This window comes from Engystomops pustulosus, chromosome 4 (assembly GCF_040894005.1).
Source record: "Engystomops pustulosus chromosome 4, aEngPut4.maternal, whole genome shotgun sequence".
Classification (NCBI taxonomy): domain Eukaryota; kingdom Metazoa; phylum Chordata; class Amphibia; order Anura; family Leptodactylidae; genus Engystomops; species Engystomops pustulosus.
The window spans coordinates 62,472,407-62,497,662 of record NC_092414.1 but is presented as its reverse complement, the minus strand read 5'-3'; the positions used below and the strand labels follow the sequence as shown (position 1 = coordinate 62,497,662).

The 25,256-nt window shown below is 43.4% G+C and overlaps 1 protein-coding gene across 9 annotated transcripts in view; it reads right to left on the bottom strand.

Moving 5' to 3' along the window:
- Window positions 1-3,114, bottom strand: part of LOC140126526 (ranaspumin-like) — a 96,216-nt gene extending 93,102 nt beyond the window's left edge. For 3 of the 9 annotated variants that reach the window (XM_072146068.1, XM_072146071.1, XM_072146075.1), the window contains exons 1-5: window positions 2,934-3,114; window positions 2,752-2,813; window positions 1,735-1,794; window positions 354-410; window positions 213-263 (exon numbers count right to left, since the gene is read on the bottom strand). In XM_072146068.1, coding sequence (XP_072002169.1) covers window positions 213-263; window positions 354-410; window positions 1,735-1,794; window positions 2,752-2,813; window positions 2,934-3,021 — 318 coding nt within the window. In that variant the 5' untranslated portion in view covers window positions 3,022-3,114. The remainder of the gene's footprint in view (window positions 1-212; window positions 264-353; window positions 411-1,734; window positions 1,795-2,751; window positions 2,814-2,933) is intronic. The other 6 variants (XM_072146070.1, XM_072146074.1, XM_072146073.1 and 3 more) reach the window with 3 other exon arrangements.
- Between the last annotated feature and the right edge of the window lie 22,142 nt (window positions 3,115-25,256).

Below are 25,256 nucleotides of genomic sequence, written 5' to 3'. Positions count from 1 at the left end.
AGATTTTATGACATTAGGTATTGGTTATACTGGACCTTTTCCAACAAAACTGTATATCAGTAGATGCATCTGCTTCTGCTAGTCTGGAGCGTCAGACAACTGGTGCATTTGCAGCTTTTAACTCCCCCCATTGAGTCTTCAAATGATGGTTGTCTAATGTTTCATACATTTACTATAGATATTAAATACTTGAATAACAGAGAAATATTTACCAATTTATCAACGTCTCCTAAGATGGTAGAAATTGCACAAGGCTTATCTTTCTGAAAAGGGAAATTACAAATTGTATATTTGTTTAAGATAATAATTGCACAATTTGTCACATTCTTCTTTATATCTCAAAGAAAACATACCAAAACCTCTTCTAATGAATTATAAAGAGAATTCCAATTTTCATCATTCAGTTGACTCTGCGACACAACACAAAGATTATTAGAACTTTTATTTCTGTCTATAATACTGTAATACTAAAAAATTTTGTTAAACAATTCAATAACCTACATATATCTATATCTTCTGAACCATGACACCTAAAACACAATTCTGGTGAAATTTTAAAGGGAAAATATAGATATTAATTGTTAAAATAGCAGTCAGAAATGCATTTTTTTATATATAGATCCCATTCCCGACTGTAACTTAAACAGTTCTAATGTTCTGTGGTATATGTATTAGATGTATGCTTTACCTGTGGGTACTGATATAAGATGTATCCTATACCTGTGTGTACTGGTATGAGATGTATCCTATACCTGTGTGTACTGGTATGAGATGTATCCTATACCTGTGTGTACACATATGAGATGAATCCTATACCTGTGTGTACTGGTATGAGATGTATCCTATACCTGTGTGTACATGTATGAGATGTATCCTATACCTGTGTGCACATGTAGGAGATGTATACTATACCTGTGTTTACTGGTATGAGATGCATCCTATACCTATGTGTACATGTATGAGATGTATCCTATACCTATGTGTACATGTATGAGATGTATCCTATACCTGTGTGTACTGATATGAGATGTATCCTATACCTGTGTGTACATGTATGAGATGTATCCTATACCTGTGTGCACATGTAGGAGATGTATACTATACCTGTGTTTACTGGTATGAGATGCATCCTATACCTATGTGTACATGTATGAGATGTATCCTATACCTATGTGTACATGTATGAGATGTATCCTATACCTGTGTGTACTGATATGAGATGTATCCTATACCTGTGTGTACATGTATGAGATGTCTCCTATACCTGTGTATACATGTATGAGATGTATCCTATACTTGTGTGTACATGTATGAGATGTCTCCTATACCTGTGTATACATGTATGAGATGTATCCTATACCTGTGTATACATGTATGAGATGTATCCTATACATTTGTGTACTGATATGAGATGTATCCTATACCTGAGTGTACATGTTTGAGATGTCTCCTTTACCTGAATGTACGGGGGTCCTGGCTGACAGATTACTGTCTGGACTACATTCAGTGAGCGCCCCCACCAGATTTTTTGCCCGGGGGTCCCCACCAACCTTAATCCATGATACTAGAATACCACCTCCTTATTGCTGTCATGTGCTTGTGGCATTAATGTCAAGGTGTGAAACCTAGTACATGTTATTCCCACATATACATAAATTAATATATATATATATATATATATATATATATATATATATATATATATATATATATCTTCGGAGCACATATATTTACCTTTCCCTCGTCATAGGTACACATTAATATTGCCAGTCTTAAATGAAGTGTACTGGATTCCTGTTTGAGACAGAAATGATGAAATGAAATGCATTCCTTCTATTGTTACTGTTATAGAATTCTTTTATACTTTATACTAAGCTGCAAAGCATCTCTAGAATATATGACAAGGAGTAAGAAGTGGTCTTACACAGGGGCAAAACTTGAGAGGGTGTAGGTGCACCAGAGGCCGGAGCCTTAGGGGCTCATTACATGTCTCATCCCCTGCAAATAGTTTAGTTTAATATAAATAATAATAAATTATACATTATGGGGACCTCTTTAAGATCTGGTATGGGTACCCAAAATCTTGCAGCTACATTTCTAGTCTTACAATGGAAAAAACAGTACAAAAGTATAAGGTTTACATAAATATGGTAAAATATGTATAGATTTAGGATAAGTAACAGGACATAAGTAAAATATTGGTGTAATATTGCCTACACTTACAGGGCATAAAGCTTTAGAGGGTAATACCAGGCTACTTGTCAGGAACTATGCCTTGTAGGTGTAAATAATATGGTACTGATTATTTGTTCTCTTATAACAGAGTATGAAGTGATTGGGGAGGAATGATTCTAGAAATGTTCCCTCCTGATCGTTGCCTGCTGGACCGGTCCAGAAAGTTGTATGTGGGGTCATTCTGTGTCATTGTCTGCAGGGTATAATCAGACTCCAGACATTTTAGTTCAGATCCTTTCATATTGTAAGCAGGTAAACAAACCACTCACCCTCATACAGGTTACATGTTCTGCATTCTGCATGTCTAATGAGATATTGCTAATTTTCTAGATAATTGTTTTCCCTTTTTGACTGGACTGTTAAGAATGACCGTTCCTTGAAATTGTCCTTCAAATGTTAGGACAGTGGAAAATTGCATCTACTTATTATATTGATATGATGAATAAACAATGAAATACTTGTACAAATTAAATAGATAATTAAAATAAGTATATAATAAAAACAATTATACAGAACCTCTATTGCTTGGATTAGGCAGGGACTAAAAGCATCTGGAATTTTTCCATCACCACGAAGTCCTAAAGCATAAAATAGTAATTGTAACACAATTATATAACATTATATAAAACAGAAGGGAACTTTTTATGGTAGACATGTATTCCAGTACATATCAGTTTCAGTAATAACAGGAACCTCACCAGGAACGTCATCAACAGAACCGGCCCCAGAAAGCTGTCCGCTGCAGCTGCTTACAGCTATGACTAAGAGTACAACCGCAATCTTCATTCTGAAATCGAAGTCAGCTCAGCCTGTTCAAGATGAATATGACTGGAAGGGAACGCGACGTTCAATTTATACTGTCAAGCAGGACTGAAGACACTGAAGAAAACACGTACTAATATCTTCTGCTTTAAAGTTTGTTTTACCATTTGGCAACACCTAAGTAAACAGCACAGATTTGCCGGTGACTGTGACGTCTTCTATGATGTAGAAAATATTAGCTTAGGAGGTTACAATGTCACTCATATCTTCTTCATAGACAAATATAACAAATGTTTCATTGTTCCAGTCTCCTCTTTTTATGTTACCAAAGATGAGAAGTATGAAAGCCATAAGGACAAGTTTTTTTTCATGCTGGTGCCTTATCTTTTTCTGTCTCTATGTACAATAGTGTTGCTACCCCTTGGCTTTCAGAGCACTTGAGTATTTTGACTGTTACTCTATATGCTTGTGTTATCTAATCCTGAATCTTCTCTGTGGATTCTCCACTGAGACTTTTGGTCCATCTGTGCCTGGCAGATGAAATGAATGCTTTGATGTTAAGAGAAAAGAGATAATGATTAAAAACTGATATATGTAGGAAACCCCTTTAAGGGCTTATCCAGTTTTTATAAAACAAACAGTTTTAAATTTAACATTCACTATGACATATTTAATTTTCTACCTGTAACTAAAATACAGTATGTGATGAAAATCCCACTCTTGAGTGATGTCAGTGGTTCACCTATACTAGAGAGCCTCACCTTTAACACTTAAAGCCCCATCCACCTATGCAAGATGACGCCTTTACTTTAAACTTTACTCTCCTAGCCCTGGTGCTCACTTAATTTCCTCACTTTCCTTGCTACCACCACCCACTTTTAAAATAATTACTATTAAGAAGGCAATTAGGTGCCTGTCTAATAAGTCGCTCAACAATTTAGTAACCCAAATTAAAGATTTAAAAATTACATAATCCTCTGTACAATTACTAAAAATTAATCCTAGTAGCGCTGTCTCTTCCCAAACTTAGATTCTATAAGACTCCAAGCAGAGACTTATTAAGTTTTAATTTGTTAAAATGTAAAAATATTTGGTATATTTAATTTTTTTAATTTTAATATACAAAAAGTACAGTGCATACATAAAAACATACACTTGTCAGATAATACAATATACACATGACACATATACCATATATTCCGGCGTATAAGACGACCTGGTGTATAAGACGACCCCCCTACTTTCCTGTTAAAATATAGAGTTTAAGATATATTCGCCGTATAAGACTACCCCTTTTCCAACGCATACAAAACACCGGTAAAAAAAAAAAAAAAAAAAACAGATTTGAATTTAACATGGTCCTTTTTTTAATTTAAATTCTTATGACATGCAGGTATATAGCAGGAAAACTGTTGCTCATAAACATAAGGCATACAACAACAACATTACCATCGGTATGCATAAAAACATTGAACACCTCCTCACCAGTAGCCATAATTAATGTCCCCCATCTACCAGTAGCCATAATTAATGTCCCCCATCTACCAGTAGCCATAATTAATGTCCCCCATCTACCAGTAGCCATAATTAATGTCCCCCATCTACCAGTAGCCATAATTAATGTCCCCCATCTACCAGTAGCCATAATTAATGTCCCCCATCTACCAGTAGCCATAATTAATGCCCCCACCCACCAGTAGCCATAATTAATGTCCCCCCCCTCACCAGTATCCATAATTAATGCCCCCCCCTCACCAGTATCCATAATTAATGTCCCCCCCTCACCAGTATCCATAATTAATGTCCCCCCCCTCACCAGTATCCATAATTAATGTCCCCCCCTCACTAGTAGCCATAATTAATGTCCCCACCCCCAGCAGTAGCCGTGATTAATGTCCCCCCTAGCAGTAGCCATAATCAATGTCCCCCCCACCAGTAGCCGTGATTAATGTCCCCCATAGGTAATATCCCCCCCCCCAAATAGCCATTTCCTAACTTTCACCTATGCCTCCCCCCCCCAAATAGAAACAGGGCCCCATAGATTTAAGCAAAATGAAAAATAAAACTTACCTAGTTATTCCGCTCCTCTTCGCGCCCTCTCTCTCTTCTAAAGATCGGCGCAGGAGACGGCTGATGATGCGTCTGCCAGGTCAGGTGCCGGGTCATAGACCTCAGCAGACCCGGCGCAGGCAGGCGCGTCATTAAGCCTGTGCCGGCGTCGATGGATGAGGTGGGTGGGGAGGTGGGTGGGACGGGGGGCATATCGGGGGCCGTTCAAATTTTAAATTGTGACAGCTCCGGGCCCTCCTGATCCAGCGCACGGACCAGATGCAGAACAGTCCGTGCGCTGTAACGGAAAGGCCCGCGGCTGTCACAATTCAAAACATCTGCCCGCTGTGCTGCGCCGAGTTATCAGCGCAGCACAGGGGTCAGGTGCGGGCCTTGGTACCGCGATCGGTACGCCACTGTTTGAGGCTGCCGGCAGCTTTGCCGGCAGCCAACGCTGTGAAAACACCCGCGATCGGTGCTAGCACCGATCGCGGGTGTTACCGGTAAGCCTTTGCTGCAATATGCAGCAAAGACTTACCGGCTATGGAGAGGGCTCAGCCCGTGAGCCCTCTCCATGCAGCGCGACCCAACCGCCGCCGTATAAGACAATTTTCTGTCTTCAAAAGTCGTCTTATACGCCGGTATATACGGTACAAACAGTTGCTAAATAAAAATGTAAATAAGTTAATTACCTTATTAATAAAATAGTAGCTACTGTGAGACCCAATTAAGAATTCATTTGGGCAGCCTTCTAGGTTTCATTTTGCAGTCTCAAGTTCCATTCCTTTTAACCCTTCAAAGTCGGACAGATCACTAAAATCACTAAAACTGCATTGTCAGTGTATTATGCTTGGTACAACCTATTCACTAAGAGCTAGCGACGGAAATCATGAATCTGTCGATTTCCTGCACTGGTCCGACAGAGTTCACCATCTTTTTTGTGTTGCACCTTTAACATAGGGTGTGTGACACAATTTGAAAGTTAAATACAGTGCTTGGTCCGAATCAGTCGGACCAACAGCTCGGCCCCTAATTTGTTTCGCATGGAAGCCAGCGCAGCTGCGACACAAAAGGGTTGATTGTGACACAATAGAAGCACAGACACTTCTTAAATACCTGTGCAAGCCGTTTTAGCCTAGAAGACTGTGCAAAGTCCAATAAAAGTGTGGTGCAAAGACCTTAGTAAACGAGCCCCATTGCTATGCACTTTTGTCGGACTGTGCACGTTCTTCTAGGCTAAAACGGCTTGCATAGGTATTTAAGAAGTGTCTGCACTGCTATTGTGTTGCACACGACCCTTTATGTTGCAGTTGCCCTGGCTTCCATGTCACACAAATTAGGGGGCATGCCGTCAGTCCGGCCGACTGATTCGGACCAAGCGCCATATTTAATTTTTAAATTGTGTCGCACACCCTATGTTCAAATCGGTCTCACAAAGTATAATACATGGACAAAGCACTGTTAGTGAACTGTCCGACTTTGTAAGTAAATGTGCCCTATTATGTCTAGAGAGGTGTTAACTTATCTGATACCTTTATAAGGCCACTTTTTGATGTAGCCTATATGTCGCACCCCCCCTCTGCTGTGCAGGTTTCCACAATAAGCTGAAGGTACAGACATTTTGTTTCTGCTCATGTTATAAATGAAATTAACATTTGCAAATGTGTGAAAGAGTGTGAAAGGCTTGCACTGATTATGAATGTAAATGAAACTAAAAGTCTGGAGGGGTTTCACTCAGTAAATCATGGGCATTTTTCATACTTTTACCACACAGTATTTTCATATTCCTGATTGAGTGAATTGAGGAGAATCAGAAGTTTTTGTTTTCTTTACTTACCATCCAGAGGATAACTTTTTCCTGTCTAAATTAACATATGAGGTCTTCTTTTGTGTAAAACGATTTGCATTTTTCAGAGATTGCCATTATTGTGGCTAACTTCATAGAGCTATTACCAGAACCACATAGATGCGGTACCAGAACAAAGTTTTCTACATAGCTACAGTACCAGTACCAAGCTATACACTTCTTGCAACTGCAGTTAGAGAGGGCCCACAGATCACAGGTCCATGATGAGGGATAAGAGCCACCTATGACAGAGGTAGTGTGCATTGTGTCACCTGGGTCCTGTACAGTAAGATAGCAGATTCTGGGTGGATTTTCAAACAAATATTCAGCTAAATCCTCCTTGTGACTCTCAAAAACAGTAACCTAAAGTGCAACATCTCCCTCAAAATTTAGGGCACAACACTAATAATTACTAGAGAAGAGCGAAAATACTCGTCCGAGCTTGATGCTCGTTCGAGCATTAGCGTACTCGAAACTGCTCGTTGCTCGGACGAATACTTCGCCCGCTCGAGAAAATGGCATCTCCCGCCGTTTTGCTTTTTGGCGTCCAGAAACAGAGCCAATCACAAGCCAGGAGACTCTGCACTCCACCCAGCATGACGTGGTACCCTTACACGTCGATAGCAGTGGTTGGCTGGCCAGATCAGGTGACCCTGGAATAGACTAGCCCCTGCCTGCGCTGCTCGGATCATTCTGTGTCTGGATGCCGCTAGGGAGAGAGCTGCTGCTGGTCAGGGAAAGCGTTAGGCTGTTCTATTAGAATAGTGTTAGGCAGGAGTGATTCTACAAGAACCCAACAGCCCTTCTTAGGGCTACAATAACGTTATACATTTTTTTTTTTAATTTGCAGCTAGTACCATATTGTGAGGAATTTGCAGGGGGACTTGCTACCATTGTGTTTAGCTCTTAGTGACACACATATCCACCTCAAACACCAAAGTGGGAAAATTTATTAAGGGTTTGATTTCAATTAGGCACAGTCTGCCATTTCCTTTTTATTTTACGTTTATTTTTTCATAACTCAGCGTCATCTCATCTGGCATAGCAGTGTGCTTTCATACTTGGCTAGAAAATAGCCATAGGAGAATCCAAACGGCTTACTTAGGCCTACAATAGCGTTATATATTTTATTTCTGGTTGATCTGCTGGTGGCTGTCCTTGCTGTAGTGCATCTACTACCATATTGTGAGGAATTTGTAGTGAGACTCGCGACCGTTGTGTTTAGCGCTTAGTGACGCACATATCCATCGCAAAGACCGAAGTGGGAAAATTTATTAGGGGTTGGATTTCAATTAGGCACAGTCTGCCATTTACTTTTTATTTTAAGTTTATTTTTTCATAACTCAGCGTCATCTCATCTGGCATAGCAGTGTGCTTTCATACTTGGCTAGAAAATAGACATAGGAGAATCCAAACGGCTTACTTAGGCCTACAATAGCGTTATATATTTTATTTCTGGTTAATCTGCTGGTGGCTGTCCTTGCTGTAGTGCATCTACTACCATATTGTGAGGAATTTGTAGTGAGACTTGCGACCGTTGTGTTTAGCGCTTACTGACGCACATATCCATCGCAAAGACCGAAGTGGGAAAATTTATTAGGGGTTTGATTTCAATTAGGCACAGTCTGCCAGTTTCTTTTTATTTTACGTTTATTTTTTTAATAACTCAGCGTCATCTCATCTGGCATAGCAGTGTGCTTTCATACTTGGCTAGAAAATAGCCATAGGAGAATCCAAACGGCTTACTTAGGCCTACAATAGCGTTATATATATTTTATTTCTGGTTGATCTGCTGGTGGCTGTCCTTGCTGTAGTGCATCTACTCAGTCTATGAACAATGTCCAACAATTGACCACATATACAGGCTTAGTAAACCAATCTTATCTTTACTTCAAAACTTCTTATTAATACATTTTTCTCAGTAATTTTCAGTTTGTTCCATAAATATATGTATTGCACTTCCCTTTAAGTATTGCACATTTCTTTGAATATTTGCTTGCATAAAACAAATCAATCTCAGGGTCATGTGAGTCAATCTCTGGTACGATTATGTAACATTCAAAAAGGTCCAACACTTTGGTACAATTAGTATGTTATGATAGATAAGACTCACATAAATATGATCCCTGGGGCAGAGACACTACCTCGCTTGCACGCCGGACATCGGTCAATTTTGTAGTGCATCTACTACCATATTGTGAGGAATTTGCAGCGAGACTTGCGACCGTTGTGTTTAGCGCTTAGTGACGCACATATCCATCGCAAAGACCGAAGTGGGAAAATTTATTAGGGGTTTGATTTCAATTAGACACAGTCTGCCATTTACTTTTTATTTTACGTTTATTTTTTCGTAACTCAGCGTCATCTCATCTGGCATAGCAGTGTGCTTTCATACTTGGCTAGAAAATAGCCATAGGAAAATCCAAACGGCTTACTTAGGCCTACAATAGCGTTATATATATTTTATTTCTGGTTGATCTGCTGGTGGCTGTCCTTGCTGTAGTGCATCTACTACCATATTGTGAGGAATTTGTAGTGAGACTTGCGACCGTTGTGTTTAGCGCTTACTGACGCACATATCCATCGCAAAGACCGAAGTGGGAAAATTTATTAGGGGTTTGATTTCAATTAGGCACAGTCTGCCAGTTTCTTTTTATTTTACGTTTATTTTTTTAATAACTCAGCGTCATCTCATCTGGCATAGCAGTGTGCTTTCATACTTGGCTAGAAAATAGCCATAGGAGAATCCAAACGGCTTACTTAGGCCTACAATAGCGTTATATATATTTTATTTCTGGTTGATCTGCTGGTGGCTGTCCTTGCTGTAGTGCATCTACTCAGTCTATGAACAATGTCCAACAATTGACCACATATACAGGCTTAGTAAACCAATCTTATCTTTACTTCAAAACTTCTTATTAATACATTTTTCTCAGTAATTTTCAGTTTGTTCCATAAATATATGTATTGCACTTCCCTTTAAGTATTGCACATTTCTTTGAATATTTGCTTGCATAAAACAAATCAATCTCAGGGTCATGTGAGTCAATCTCTGGTACGATTATGTAACATTCAAAAAGGTCCAACACTTTGGTACAATTAGTATGTTATGATAGATAAGACTCACATAAATATGATCCCTGGGGCAGAGACACTACCTCGCTTGCACGCCGGACATCGGTCAATTTTGTAGTGCATCTACTACCATATTGTGAGGAATTTGCAGTGAGACTTGCGACCGTTGTGTTTAGCGCTTAGTGACGCACATATCCATCGCAAAGACCGAAGTGGGAAAATTTATTAGGGGTTTGATTTCAATTAGACACAGTCTGCCATTTACTTTTTATTTTACGTTTATTTTTTCGTAACTCAGCGTCATCTCATCTGGCATAGCAGTGTGCTTTCATACTTGGCTAGAAAATAGCCATAGGAAAATCCAAACGGCTTACTTAGGCCTACAATAGCGTTATATATATTTTATTTCTGGTTGATCTGCTGGTGGCTGTCCTTGCTGTAGTGCATCTACTACCATATTGTGAGGAATTTGTAGTGAGACTTGCGACCGTTGTGTTTAGCGCTTAATGACGCACATATCCATTGCAAAGACCGAAGTGGGACAATTTATTAAGGGTTGGATTTCAATTAGGCACAGTCTGCCATTTCCTTTTTATTTTACGTTTATTTTTTCATAACTCAGCGTCATCTCATCTGGCATAGCAGTGTGCTTTCATACTTGGCTAGAAAATAGCCATAGCAATAGGATAGCATTGTTTGGTTTTAAAAACTAAAAAACACAAAAAAAAGTTAAAAAAAAATTAAAGTTATAACTTTCATTTTCAAAATGTTTAACCCGAGGGCTAGGGGTAGAGGACGAGGGCGGGGACGTGGGCTTCCAACTACTGCAGGGGTCAGAGGCCGTGGTCCTGGGCGGGGTGAGACACCACCTGCTGATGAGGGAGCAGGGGAAAGCCGCAGAGCTACACTCCCTAGGTTCATGTCTGAAGTTACTGGGACTCGTGGTAGAGCACTGTTGAGGCCAAAACAGTGCGAACAGGTGATGTCGTGGATTGCCGACAATGCTTCGAGCAATTTGTCCACCAGTCAGTCTTCCACGCAGTCCACCCATGTCACCGAAATCGGCACTCCTCCAGCTCCTGCACCTCAGCCTCCTCCCCCCCAGTCTGCCCCCTCCCAGGAAAATTTGGCATTTGAACCGGCATACTCTGAGGAACTGTTTTCTGGACCCTTCCCACAGTCACAAACTACTTGTCCGGTTGCTGCTGAGCAATTTTCCGATGCCCAGGTTTTCCACCAGTCGCAGTCTGTGGGTGATGATGACCTTCTTGACGTAGAGGAAGAAGTGTGTAAAGAGGTGTCCGACGATGAGGAGACACGGTTGTCAGACAGTGGTGAAGTTGTTGTCAGGGCAGGAAGTCCGAGGGGGGAGCAGACTGAGGGATCGGAGGATGATGAGGTGACAGACCTAAGCTGGGTTGAGAGGCCGGGTGAACACAGTGCTTCTGAGACGGAGGAGTCCTCGACCAGAACAGGTTGGAAGAGGCAGTGGTGGGGCCAGACGGAGAGGCAGGGCCAGAGCAGGTGCATCAGCGCCAAATGTGTCACGTAGTGAAGCTCCCTTGGCGAGGGCTCCTGCGGCGAGGGCTAGATTTTCAGAAGTCTGGAGGTTCTTTAAGGAAACACCGGATGACCGATGGACTGTGGTGTGCAACCTTTGCCAAACCAGGATCAGCAGGGGTTCCACCACTACTAGCTTAACTACCACCAGTATGCGCAGGCATATGAATGCTAAACACCCCACTCAGTGGCACCAAGCCCGTTCACCTCCGGCCGTGCACACCACTGCTCCTTCCCCTGTGTCAGCTGATAGTCAGCTCCCTGCCCAGGACCCTGGCACAAAAACCCCATCGTCGCCTCCACGATCCTCCACAGCATCCACCAGCGTTCAGCTCTCCATACCCCAGACGCTGGAGCGGAAACGGAAATATAGTGCAACCCACCCGCACGCCCAAGCCCTTAATGTCCACATCTCCAGATTGCTTAGCCTGGAGATGCTGCCCTATAGGCTAGTAGAGACCGAGGCCTTTCGCAACCTCATGGCGGCGGCGGCCCCTCGGTATTCGGTACTCAGCCGCCACTACTTTTCCCGATGTGCCGTCCCAGCCCTGCACCAGCACGTGTCAGACAACATCATCCGTGCCCTGACCAACGCCGTTTCTGACAAGGTCCACCTGACCACGGACACGTGGACAAGTGCTGCCGGGCAGGGCCACTATGTATCGCTGACGGCGCATTGGGTTAACTTGGTGGAGGCTGGGACCGAGTCTGACCCTGCGGCTGGTCATATACTGCCGACGCCGAGGATTGCGGGGCCTACCTCGGTCCAGGTCTTTCAGGCCTACTATGCCTCCTCCTCCTCCCACCCCTCCTCCTCCGAACTACCATCCGTGGGCATGGCGCCATCAGTCGCTAGCTCTAGGCACAGCCGCAGTGCCGTCGCTAAGCGACAGCAGGCGGTGCTCAAACTGCTGAGCCTAGGCGATAAAAGGCACACCGCCCAAGAACTATTACAGGGCATCACGGCGCAGACTGATCTGTGGCTGGCACTGCTGAACCTGAAGCCAGGCATGGTTGTGTGTGACAACGGCCGTAACCTGGTGGCAGCTCTGCAACTCGGCAGACTGACACATGTGCCATGCCTGGCCCATGTGTTAAATCTGATAGTTCTGCGTTTCCTCAAGACATACCCCAATCTGTCTGATTTGCTCACGAAGGTGCGCCGCATCTGTGCACATTTCAGGAAGTCCAGCACAGATGCTGCCACTCTCAGGGCAGCGCAGCGCCGCCTCCAACTGCCCGCTCACCGACTGTTGTGCGACGTGCCCACGAGGTGGAATTCAACATTAACCATGTTATCCAGAGTTTACCAGCAGCGCAGAGCGATTGTAGACTGCCAGATGTCAACTTCCACCAGAACTGGTAGTCAGGTCAGTCAGCTTCCTCAAGTCTACAATGAGGAGTGGACGTGGATGTCTGATATCTGTCAGGTGCTGAGTAACTTCGAGGAGTCAACACAGATGGTCAGTGGCGATGCCGCCATCATCAGCCTCACCATCCTGCTGCTTGGCCTGTTGAAAAACTCTCTGATCAGCATGAAGTCGGAAGCTTTGCGCTCGTCACAAGAGATGGGGGAAGAAGATTCCCTTGTTGATAGCCAAAGCACCCTCAGGTCTGTTTCTCAGCGCATATCGGAGGAGGTGGAGGAGGATGAGGAGGAAGAGGAGGAGAATGTTGGCGAGACACAAGAGGAGACCATTGTTCAGTCCTTCACTGTTCAGTGTGTATGGGCAGAAGAAGAGGAGTTGGAGGAGGAGGAAATGGGCAGTCAGGCCAGTGAGGGGAGTGAATTTTTGCGCTTTGTGACTCTGGCGCATATGGCAGATTTCATGCTAGGCTGCCTATCCCGTGACCCTCGCGTTCAAAGAATTTATTCCAGCACCGATTACTGGGTATTCACTCTCCTTGACCCACGGTACAAGCAAAATCTTTCCACTCTCATCCCTGGAGAGGAAAGGAGTGTGAGAATGCATGAATACCAGCAGGCCCTGGTGCACAAGCTGAAACAGTATTTCCCTTCTGACAGCGCTAGCGGCAGAGTGCGTAGTTCTGCGGGACAAGTAGCGAGGGAGAGTAGGCGAGCAGGCAGCTTGTCCAGCACTGGCAAGGGCACGCTTTACAAGGCTTTTGCCAGCTTTATGTCACCCCAGCAAGACACTGTCACCTGTCCCCAGTCTCGGCAGAGTAGGGCTGATCTTTACAGAAAGATGGTGAGGGAGTACGTAGCTGACCATACCATCGTCCTAAATGATCACACAGCTCCCTACAACTACTGGGTTTCAAAGCTGGACATGTGGCACGAACTGGCGCTGTACGCCTTGGAGGGTCTTGCCTGCCCTGCCGCTAGCGTGTTGTCCGAGCGGGTTTTCAGTGCAGCTGGTGGCATCATCACCGATAAGCGTACACGCCTGTCGACTGACAGCGCTGACAGGCTGACGCTTATTAAGATGAAAAAAGCCTGGATTTCTCATAATTTCCAATCTCTACCAGGTGAAGGAAGCTCAACCTGAATAATTTATGCACTCCTCCTCCTCATTTTCCTCCTTCTCCTCCTCTTTGTACACTAAAGCAGAGGAAACTGGCTATTTTTTGACAGGGCCCACTGGCTCTAGCTATAGTACTTTATGCATTTAATTTTTCTGGAGGGCCACCTACCCGGTCCTCTGTTTTAAACAATTTTTGGGACTGCCACATACAGGCACTCAATCTATTCCATTTTTATGGAGGGCCACCTACCTGCTCCTCTGGTTTGAAAACTTTTTTGGACTGCCACATACAGGCACTCAATCTATTTTTCATTTTTCTGGAGGGCCACCTACCTGCTCCTCTGGTTTGAAAACTTTTTTGGACTGCCACATACAGGCACTCAATCTATTTCATTTTTCTGGAGGGCCACCTACCTGCTCCTCTGGTTTGAAAACTTTTTTGGACTGCCACATACAGGCACTCAATCTATTTCATTTTTCTGGAGGGCCACCTACCTGCTCCTCTGGTTTGAAAACTTTTTTGGACTGCCACATACAGGCACTCAATCTATTTCATTTTTCTGGAGGGCCACCTACCTGCTCCTCTGGTTTGAAAACTTTTTTGGACTGCCACATACAGGCACTCAATCTATTTCATTTTTCTGGAGGGCCACTTACCTGCTCCTCTGGTTTGAAAACTTTTTTGGACTGCCACATACAGGCACTCAATCTATTTCATTTTTCTGGAGGGCCACCTAGCTGCTGCTCTGGTTTGAAAACTTTTTTTGACTGCCACATACAGGCACTCAATCTATTTCATTTTTCTGGAGGGCCACCTACCTGCTCCTCTGGTTTGAAAACTTTTTTGGACTGCCACATACAGGCACTCAATCTATTTCATTTTTCTGGAGGGCCACCTACCTGCTCCTCTGGTTTGAAAACTTTTTTGGTTTGCCACATACAGGCACTATCCAAATTAAATTGTCTCCATAGCAGCCTCCACACGTTGTCTCCATTGCTACCTCCAAAAGTCGTCCATATAGCCGCCTCCATACATCGTCCCCTTATCAAACGAGGTGTGTCAGGCAGAAATTTGTTTTCATGGATTCCACATCAAAGTTGCTAACTTTGTCGCCACCCTGCTGTGTTATCCACAAAATATACTGGCAAACTTTTACCATTTACGGATATTATTTCAGCGCTTCTTGCGCATCTGTTTACATTCCCCTCACCCGCCATATCCCAAACTTATAAGAACGCTACTACACTTAACTTGGTGGAGGCTGGGACCGAGTCTGACCCTGGGGCTGGTCATATACTGCCGACGCAGAGGATTGCGGGGCCTACCTCGGTCCAGGTCTCAAAGGCCTACTATACCTCCTCCTCCTCCCACCCCTCCTCCACCTCCTCCTCCTCCGAATTACCATCTGTGGGCATGGCGCCATCAGTCGGTAGCTCTAGGAACAGCAGCAGTGCCGTCGCTAAGCGACAGCAGGCGGTGCTCAAACTGCTGAGCCTAGGCGATAAAAGGCACACCGCCCAAGAGCTATTACAGTGCATTCCACATCAAACTTGTTAACTTTGTCGCCACCCTGCTGTGTAATCCACAAAATATACTGGCAAAATTTTATCATTTACCGATATTATTTCATCGCTTCTTGCGCATCTGTTTACATTCCCCTCACCCGCCATATCCCAAACTTATAAGAACGCTACTACACTTGATCTTATACAAAAGGTTCTTAGAAGTGCTGTTTGGGGAGTAGCCTAGAGACAGGGGCTTGGATTGGCGAAAGCTCGCCTGGAAGCGGAGCGCCAGCTCCATCCCAAGATCCAACTAACATAGTTTTAACTGCAGCACCTTTAATCTACTACTAGTTCACTGCCTCCATACATGGTCCCCTTATCAAACGAGCTGTGTCAGGCAGAATTTTGGATTTTGGGTTGTTTTCATGGCTTCCACATCAAACTTGTTAACTTTGTCGCCACCCTGCTGTGTAATCCACAAAATATACTGGCAAAATTTTATCATTTACCGATATTATTTCAGCGCTTCTTGCGCATCTGTTTACATTCCCCTCACCCGCCATATCCCAAACTTATAAGAACGCTACTACACTTGATCTTATACAAAAGGTTCTTAGAAGTGCTGTTTGGGGAGTAGCCTAGAGACAGGGGCTTGGATTGGCGAAAGCTCGCCTGGAAGCGGAGCGCCAGCTCCATCCCAAGATCCAACTAACATAGTTTTAACTGCAGCACCTTTAATCTACTACTAGTTCACTGCCTCCATACATGGTCCCCTTATCAAACGAGCTGTGTCAGGCAGAATTTTGGGTTGTTTTCATGGCTTCCACATCAAACTTGTTAACTTTGTCGCCACCCTGCTGTGTAATCCACAAAATATACTGGCAAACTTTTATCATTTACCAATATTATTTCAGCGCTTCTTGCTCACCTCCTTTGGTTCCTCTCTGCCACCCATTGGTTTTAAGCCTGAGTCCATTTGGGGTATGTTGCCAAGACACTCTCTAGCCTGCCGCTGCTGCCGCTGCCTCTGCATGCCGTCCCCTATAGTGTCAGGGTCAATTATTGGATGTTTTAGATACTATCTAGCATCATTCTGTCACTCTGTCATGGCCATGCTGTTGCCCATAATTTTGGCATAATGGTGCGTTTTTTCTGAGGTTTCCAGGTGTTTGGCCAAGCTTCCCTGTGCAGAGCCTTGGTCCCCTTGAAAAATGCTCGAGTCTCCCATTGACTTCAATGGGGCTCGTTATTCGAGACGAGCACTCGAGCATCTGGAAAAGTTTGTCTCGAATAACGAGTACCCGAGCATTTTAGTGCTCGCTCATCTCTAATAATTACACAATAGTAACAAATAGTTCTATAGGATAACATACAACACAACATACAGTGAAAGCCTCTCAAAAGCAGTAGCAGCGAGTCATGATGGACAACCATTCCCTTTCTCTCTCTTATCTCCTTTAAGTCCAGCTGTCTTGCTAGCTCCGGCTTCAGGAAGCTTCAGGACTGTAGAATCAGCGTTACTATGTCAAGCTGCCACTTTCTGGCTACTATAAACCTCTGAAGAAGAAGAGATATTATTTTACAAGTTTTCTGATGCGGTTGTACTTTGAATCCAGGGAGAACACAGTTCATTGGTGGTGGATGCTGGCTGTATTGGTCGTCATTTAGGAATCCTATTTGGTAACCCTCCATTGGACACATCCTCAATTGACAGCATTTTATATTCCATGCTGTGTACTGGAAAGCTGGAAAACTTTCCAAATGCATTGACATTGAGGAAAAATGGATTTCGAATATTTTCTTCTGGGTTTTATTTTTACCCTTTCTCTGTCTGCTCCAAATGACACCTACACTTTATTCTATGGGTGGGTACGATGATGGGCATATCAAATAACTTTTTCATACTTTTGGTGTATGGAGCTGTTTAAGGTGTTAGCACCCAAATTTTTATGTATCGCAAGATGGGTATTACAGGGCCATTACAGCCTTAATGGCTTAGAGTTGAAAATTAATCCTAAAATCACCCCATGTGTAGCCGTAAAGATTATGGCGTAGCAACACCCCAGTGGGACCAAGTACAAACTTAGAAATGGGGCTTAGTATGAGTATGTTGTTTTTTATTTTTCCAACAGCCCCAGTCCCACCAGCTATTGCTGGAGCGCCCCACACTGGCTAAAGACACAACAAATGTGCTGCAGGCACTTCTTAACTCCTCTCTGCTCGCCCGCTGACTTTAGACGTCGCTGCAGTTTTCTGCTGCTCCTGCACTAATCGCCTAGGACCCTAGGGAGAAGGGAGATGCAGTTCGTTACCACTTCTCCCTTCTCCTCTCCTCTGTGCACTGCGCTGAATGAGTGGCTGAGCCGGCGCGCCTGTTGGCTCCATAGACATGGCCGTCACTTGACTGCTGGGTCTGAAGGGGTTACTCAGAGCTACTGTGTCTAATTAGACCCAGTACAGCTCTGATCTGAATCCCCAGTAACAGGTGGGCGTTCCCCTGTAACTGAGGCTCTTATAGATGCCTCAGATACAGGGGAAAACTTGTAAAAGTAAAAAAAATAAAAGTGAACATTTAAAAAAAAATGTCCCCCAGGGGTCTTTTATGACCTCATGGGGGACATATAAAGTAAAAGCACACACGCACATACAAATATTAACCTGTTCACGCTCAGCATCCGATATATCGGACGCTGAGCGCAGTGACATAACGCTCAGTGTCCGATATATCGGACACAATCGCTACTTGCAGTTTGGACGTCACCCTGTCGCGAGACATGGTGACACCTTGGTGGGAGGTGTCGGCATCGCCAGCCAACACCCCTCCTATGACATCAAGGGACCAATCTGATTGGTCCTGTGACGTCTATCGTGGCCATTGGCCAGTCAATACAGACTGGCCAATAACAGCGATCTGTGTCAATTTTGGGGCAGATCTTACTAACCCAACACTCTCCAACATCGCTATTTTGTGATTGGTGGTGATGGAGAGAGTTGTGCTAGTGATCTGTCCCTTTACTGAAGGCGTTTTGTAAAGGAGAAGGCGTTTCTTGGAGGAGAGAGAAGTAGGCATTTTGTGGAGGAGGAGGCGTTTTGAGGAGGAGCAGGCGTTGTGTGGAGGAGAAGTCGTTGTGTGGAGGAGCAGGCATTGTGTGGAGGAGTAGGCATTGTTCTGTGTAGGTTGTGTACTATCCCCCCATCATGTCCCAGAAGACATATACTGACTTGGAGTTACATAATTATATGGCCTCCGATATGGAGTCTGCTAGTGGTGACGAGTGTAGGGACGTTTTAATTGTCCACCTCGTCCTCACAAAGCGACTCTGAGGAACCCCCGAGAAGGCGCTTTCATTCTAGTGCTGAAGTGCCTGGGACTTCTAAAGTGCCGAGGTACAAGAACAAGAGAAAGGTCCTTGTACTAACAACAATACATGGGCACACCACCATCCCTGCCCCTGTACAAGGTACCAGTACAGAAACCCCGAAGCCGGACCGTATTTTGGATTACAATAGGTACATGGGAGGGGTGGATTTGTTGGACCAGGTACTTCAGCGATACAACGCCAAGTGGAAGTCGAGGGTGTGGTAGAAGAAGCTGGCCATGCACATCATGCAGATGGTGCAGGCCAGAGGGGAACTTTACTGGAATTTCAACAGGTGGTAGTCAAGTTGTTCATTTTTGGAGACCAGGAAAGGGGGAGTGCTAGTATGCCTGAAAGCGAGGCCACAACACGTATTGTACCAGGAGAAGTGTACCAGCACTTTCCAGGAGAAGTTCCCCAAACTTCCAGAAAGGGAAGGACACAGAAGAGGTGCAGAGCATGCTCCAAAAGGGGCATAAAACACAAACGATATACTAGTGTGACATGTGCCCCAAGAAACCAGGGTTATGCATGAAGGAGTGTTTCAGAATTTGCCACACGTCCCTGGATATATAATTGTACCCTGATGCACACAGCTCACACAGCTTATACTTCATGCCGCATGCCGCACCTTCCCTGCTGAGCTCTGCCGGGTGCCCAGCCTGTAGATTATTGGCACATATGGGGTATTGCCTTACCAGGGAGAACTGGGCACAAGATGACATAATGGATATTTTGAATTATGCACTATCCATTATGCATCATCCTTGGGGTCCACCTGTAGGGTTAAAATGTTCACTACACACCTAGATTAATTCAAGGAGGGATGTAGTTTTCATATAGGGTCAGTTCTCATGGGTTTCTACTGTACTAATCCTTAAGGGCATCTACAAATGTTTTATATTGCCAAAAAAATGTCAATGTCGGTACTCCAAATGCCATTCTCTTCCGAGCCCTGCTGTGTCTCCAACTTGTATTGCCACGTACCTGGGAGACCCTGCATGACGATTTTTGGGGTGTTTGTCTCCAGTGGCATGAATTGGGCAAAATACTTTTGACACTACAATGACAAATTTTGAGAAATTGCAAAGCAAATTTTACTTGACACCATTCAATTTGTGTTTGAGCCAGGATCTTATGGATCATGCTCATACAACCCTAAATAAATTCTTTGAGGGTTACCCATTCCTAAAATTGGGTCACTACTTGGGGGTTTCTATTGTCCTGGTACCTCAGGGGCACCCAGGGTGCTCCAAAAGCTAGATTTTGCTTGTCCCTGCTCAGGCCTGCCATGTCCCCAGCCTGTAGACTATTGCCACACATAGGGTATTGCCATACTCATAATAACCCACAGAATGATTTTTGGGGTGTTTATCCACAGTGACATGAGTTGGGCTGAATACATTTCTTCCTACTCTGGCACATTTGAGAAAACAATGCAATTTTTACACTGCCCCCTCACTTTGTATTACATGGACCAGCATCTCAGGGGTTAAAATGTTCATACAACCATAGATTTGAGGGGTGCCATTTCCAAAAATGGGGTCACTAATCAGGGGTTTCTATTGCACTGGTAGCTCAGGGGCACCCAACACCAGTCTAGTGACAAGTGTGCTCCAAAAGCAAAATTTTGCTTCTTCCCTTTTCAGCCCTGCTGTGTGCCAAGCATGTCAATTATTGGCACATGTGTGGTATTGCTGTACTCAGAACAACCCACAGAATAATTTATGAGGTGTTTGTCTAAAGTACCATGGGTTGGGCACAAAGTATGAGGCACTAAAATTACATTTTTGAGATAAAAACACAATTTCCACTCTGCACCATTTACTTTGCAGTAGATTTTGGCCAGCATGTTGGGATTTAAAATGCTCACCACAACCCCAGATAAATTCTTTGATGGGTGTAGTTTCCAAAATGGTATAATTTCTCCGAAGTCTCTATTACACTGGTACCTTACGGGCCCTGCGAACATGACAGGGCACTCCAAATTCAGACGTGTGAAAACGGTGCTCAAAAAGCAAAATTTTGCTCCTTCCCTTCTCAGCCCTGCTGTGTGCCCAGCCTGTCAATTATTAGCACGCATGTGGCATTGCCGTACTCTGTACAACCCGCAGAATTATTTTTTGGGGTGTTTGTCTAAAGTGCCATGGGATGGGCACAATATATCAGGCACTAAAATGACATTTTTGAAAAAAAAACAAAACAAATTTTGCTCTGCACCACTTACTTTGCATAAGATTTTGACCAACATTTTGGGGGTTAAAATGCTCACCATAACCCCAGATAAATTCTTTGAGGGGTCTAGATTCCTAAATGGTGACATCTTTGGGGGTTTTCTATTGTACTGTTACTGCAGGGGCTCTTCAAGTACACTGTGGCACCACAAAAAAATTGTAGCCAAATTGGCTGCCAAAAACCTAACAGCACTAACTCTGTTTTGGACATCGCTGTGTGATGAAATAGCAGTTGACATCCACATGTCTGGTATTTCCGTACTCAGAAGAGCAGGGCAAAAATTTTGGGGTATATATTTACCTCAAGTTCCTTCTGAATGTGTCCATTTTAGGGCTAAATGAGAATAATCTTATTAAAAATTTGAAATTTCAAGAATTAAATGGTTAACAGACATCTCAAATGCTGATTTGAATGGTTTGAGATGTTAGGTTCGTAAAATGGTGCTGCTTGTGCGGGTATATAGTACAAAAGCTTTATAGGGCACTTACAAACTGAATTGGTCACCAAAAATGTAGCATTTTTCAAATCTGCTGAAAATCTGAGAAGTTGCTACTAAAACTTGAAACCTTCTCAGATCCGTAAAAAAAACATAAACGTAAAACAAATTATGGTAATAAAAAGAAGACCAATGGCAAAAGGTTTTTTACAAATTTGTGGTATGACTTTTTGTCTAAAAGGTAGAACATTTGAAACTTTGAAAATTGTCCTTTTTTCAAATTTTTCCTAAATTATTGAATTTCTATCCCCCCAAAAAGAAACTGATCACTGAAATGATACTACTAACATAAACTACAGTGTCTCACAAGAAAAACAATCTCAAAATCACAGGGTTATCTTAAAGTGTTTAAAAGTTATTACTACAGGAAGAGACACTGGTCAAATTTTAAAAAAAGGACTGAGCCTTAACTTACAAACAGGCTGCGTCCTTAAGGATTTAAATAACAGTTTGCACCTAAAAGAACGTGCAAAGTCCAACAAAAAACTGGAGCACGGCATTTTTAGTAAATGTGCCCCATTTTGCATTGAAATGGTATGTTTTTGGAAACATTTCACATTTCAATTTGCACTGTGCTATAATTTCTGGGGAAAAAAAACTATAACTGCTGGCTGCGTCATATTGCTAACAAATGTACAAACACAACAGTACAGTGCCCTTTACGGCAATTTCAAGATACACATGCTTATAACTACATTAGAATATCAGCAAAAGGTTATTTTTTTTTAGTTATGCAATTCAAAAAGTGAAACTCACATTGTGTATTATTTAGAGTCAATAAAAAACAGAATGAACAGAATAAAAGTGATTAGATGTTTTTTTTATATTAATGTTGATGATTATGGCTTACAGCCAAAGAAAACCCAAAAGTCATTGGGGCACATTTACTTACAGGGTCACTGGGGTTCACAGAAGCTATTCACGGCTATTCACTAAGATTGCGCGCCTGAAATCATGAATGTGTCGCTTCCCAGCTCAGGTCCGACAGAGTTCACCATCTTTTTTGTGGTGCATTTTAAACAAACGGCTTGCAACACAATTTAAAAGTTAAATACGGCGCTCAGTCCAATTAAGCGAAGCTTAGTAAATGAGCCCCATTGTCTCAGAAATTAAAATAATAAACCCAAAACACCAGCCACACACAAGCCACTTTAATGAATCTGACTTAGGGTTAAACAAAATCTCGGTACTTGTTCAATATATATATATACATATATATATATATATATATATAATCAAAATTTGCTCAGCGAAATTTTGGTTTCCTGTAGTCCATAGGCAGCACTGAATGGGTAAAGTCTCACATCCTCCTATTGGACAGAAGATAACAATTAATTAGCAATAGAGATTGGCAGGCTAACTCCCTATAAAATACCCCTGAGCCAATGAACACACGTGTTTTCTTATGCAGCAATAAGTACTTTTTATTGGGGGGGATCTACGTGCTGCCTACAGACTACAGGAAACCAAAATTTCGGTGAGCAAATTTCAATATTCCTGGTTGTCCTTCAGCAGCTCTGAATGGGACTTGAAAAGCATTAGAAACATAAGGGGTGGGTTTCTTCGAGGCACCCGAACAAATTACACTCTTGCTGAAGGCCGAGCCTACCCCGAGCCTACCCCACATTGAGCCTATAGTGCCTGATGAAGGTTGAAGGACCCGACCATACTGCCGCCTTGTATATCTGATCCAACGATATATGGGCTATTTCAGCCCACGATGCAGCCGTTGATCTCGCTGAATGTGCTTTCAGGTTAAGAGGAGACGGAAGGTCTTCTAGATCATAACACATAGAAATTATGTCCTTAATCCATCTGGCTAGAGTAGACTTACTAGCCCGTTTTCCCTTACTAGGGCCTCTGAACTGTAAAAACAGGGCTTCAGACTCCCTAAAGACTTCTGCACTCTGGAGATAAGCAAAAACTGATCTCTTCACATCCAGGGCTTGAAGCTTTCCTTGCTCTTCTTCTGGGGCATCTGTACCCAGGACAGGAAGATCTCTTGATTTAAAGCTGATTGAGAAGGTATTTTCGGCAAAAAACCCCGCATTGTACGAAGAATTATGCAGTCTTCCATGACTCTCAGATACGGTTCCTTACAGGAGAAGGCTTGGATTTCACTAATCCTCCTTGCAGAAAAAGTGGCCACCAGGAAAACAGTCTTCCAGGAGAGAAGATGCAGAGGGATATCTGAGATTGGTTCGAATGGTTCTTGACATAAATGCTTTAAAACAATAGAAAGATCCCAAGACGGTAGAGGTGACATAACTGTAGGCTTTAACTTCTTCAGACCCCTGAAGAATCTCCTGACCAACAGGTTCTTAGAGAAGATTCCGCCCAAGGAAGAATTAATGGCGACAAAATGGACTTTCAGTGTATTAAACTTTAAGCCCTTCTTTAAGCCATCCTGCAGAAATTGAAGGAAGGAAGGTACGTGAGTAGAAGAAGCTCTTTTGCTTATAGATTCCCCAGACACGTTGGTAGACTTTTAATGTCTTCAGTTTCCTAGATTCCGACAATGTGTCAATAACCTCATCTGAAAACCCCGACCTTCTTAGATTCCCCTTTTCAGCTTCCAGGCCACCAGATGGAGAGGTGCTGGGTTGGGGTGAAGGAACCCGTTCTGGAGTAGCAAGTCCTTCCAGGGAGGTAGAAACCAGAATTCCTCTCTTGACAATGACAGGGAACCAGGTCCTTCTCGGCCAAAATGGAATCACGGCTATGACTGTTGTTTTCTCTCTCTTGATCTTCTGTAACACTCTCGGAATGAGAGGAAACGGTGGGAATATGTAAAGAAATTGGTCTGTCCAGTCGAATGAGAGTGCATCCACCACTACTGGGTTCTCCTGCTTGTACAGGGAACAAAACTGGGGAAGCTGAGCTGGATCTTGACGCCATCAGGTTGTGAACCGTCTGTTCGGCCCAGGTCATCAGAAGGGAACACTCTCTGGCAAGAGACCGGCTCCTCGTGCCCCCCTGTTTGTTGATATAGAAAACAACTGCCAGGTTGTCTGATCGGACCAAAACTTCTTGACCGAGTAGGAGACTGGAGAAGTGAAGAAGTGCCAGACGTACAGCCCTCATTTCTTTGAGGTTCGAAGGCAATTTGGACTCATTGGTCTTTCAATAGGTCGCCCCAGCCACAATTGGATGTGTCTGATGTAAGGACCACTGGCTGTAGGAATTGGATGGATCTGCCTAATAGTGGGTTTCGGGACCACCTGATTAAGTCCTTGAAAACCTGGACTGAGATTGTCATTGGTTTGTCCAAAGACCGCAGATTCCTTGACCATTGGGAGAGAATGGATGCTTGGAGACCCCTCATATGGGTTTTTGCCCAAGGGACTGCTTTTATAGCCGAGGTTATTCGTCCTAGGACTGCCATGGCTTTCCTGATTGTTGTCCTGGGGTGCAGAATCAGATACTTGATAGCTTTCTTCAGAGCTGTAATTCTGGCTAATGACAAAGAGAGCGTCATGTTGGAAGAGTTTATTATGAAACCTAGAAATTTTGGAGAGGTTGCAGAAACCAGAGATGACTTCTTTTTGTTGATCACAAACTCATGAACCTCCAGGGTCTTCAGGACCACTGCTAGATTGTGGTACATTAAGTGCTCCGTTTGAGCTGTTAGAAGCCAGTCGTCCAGA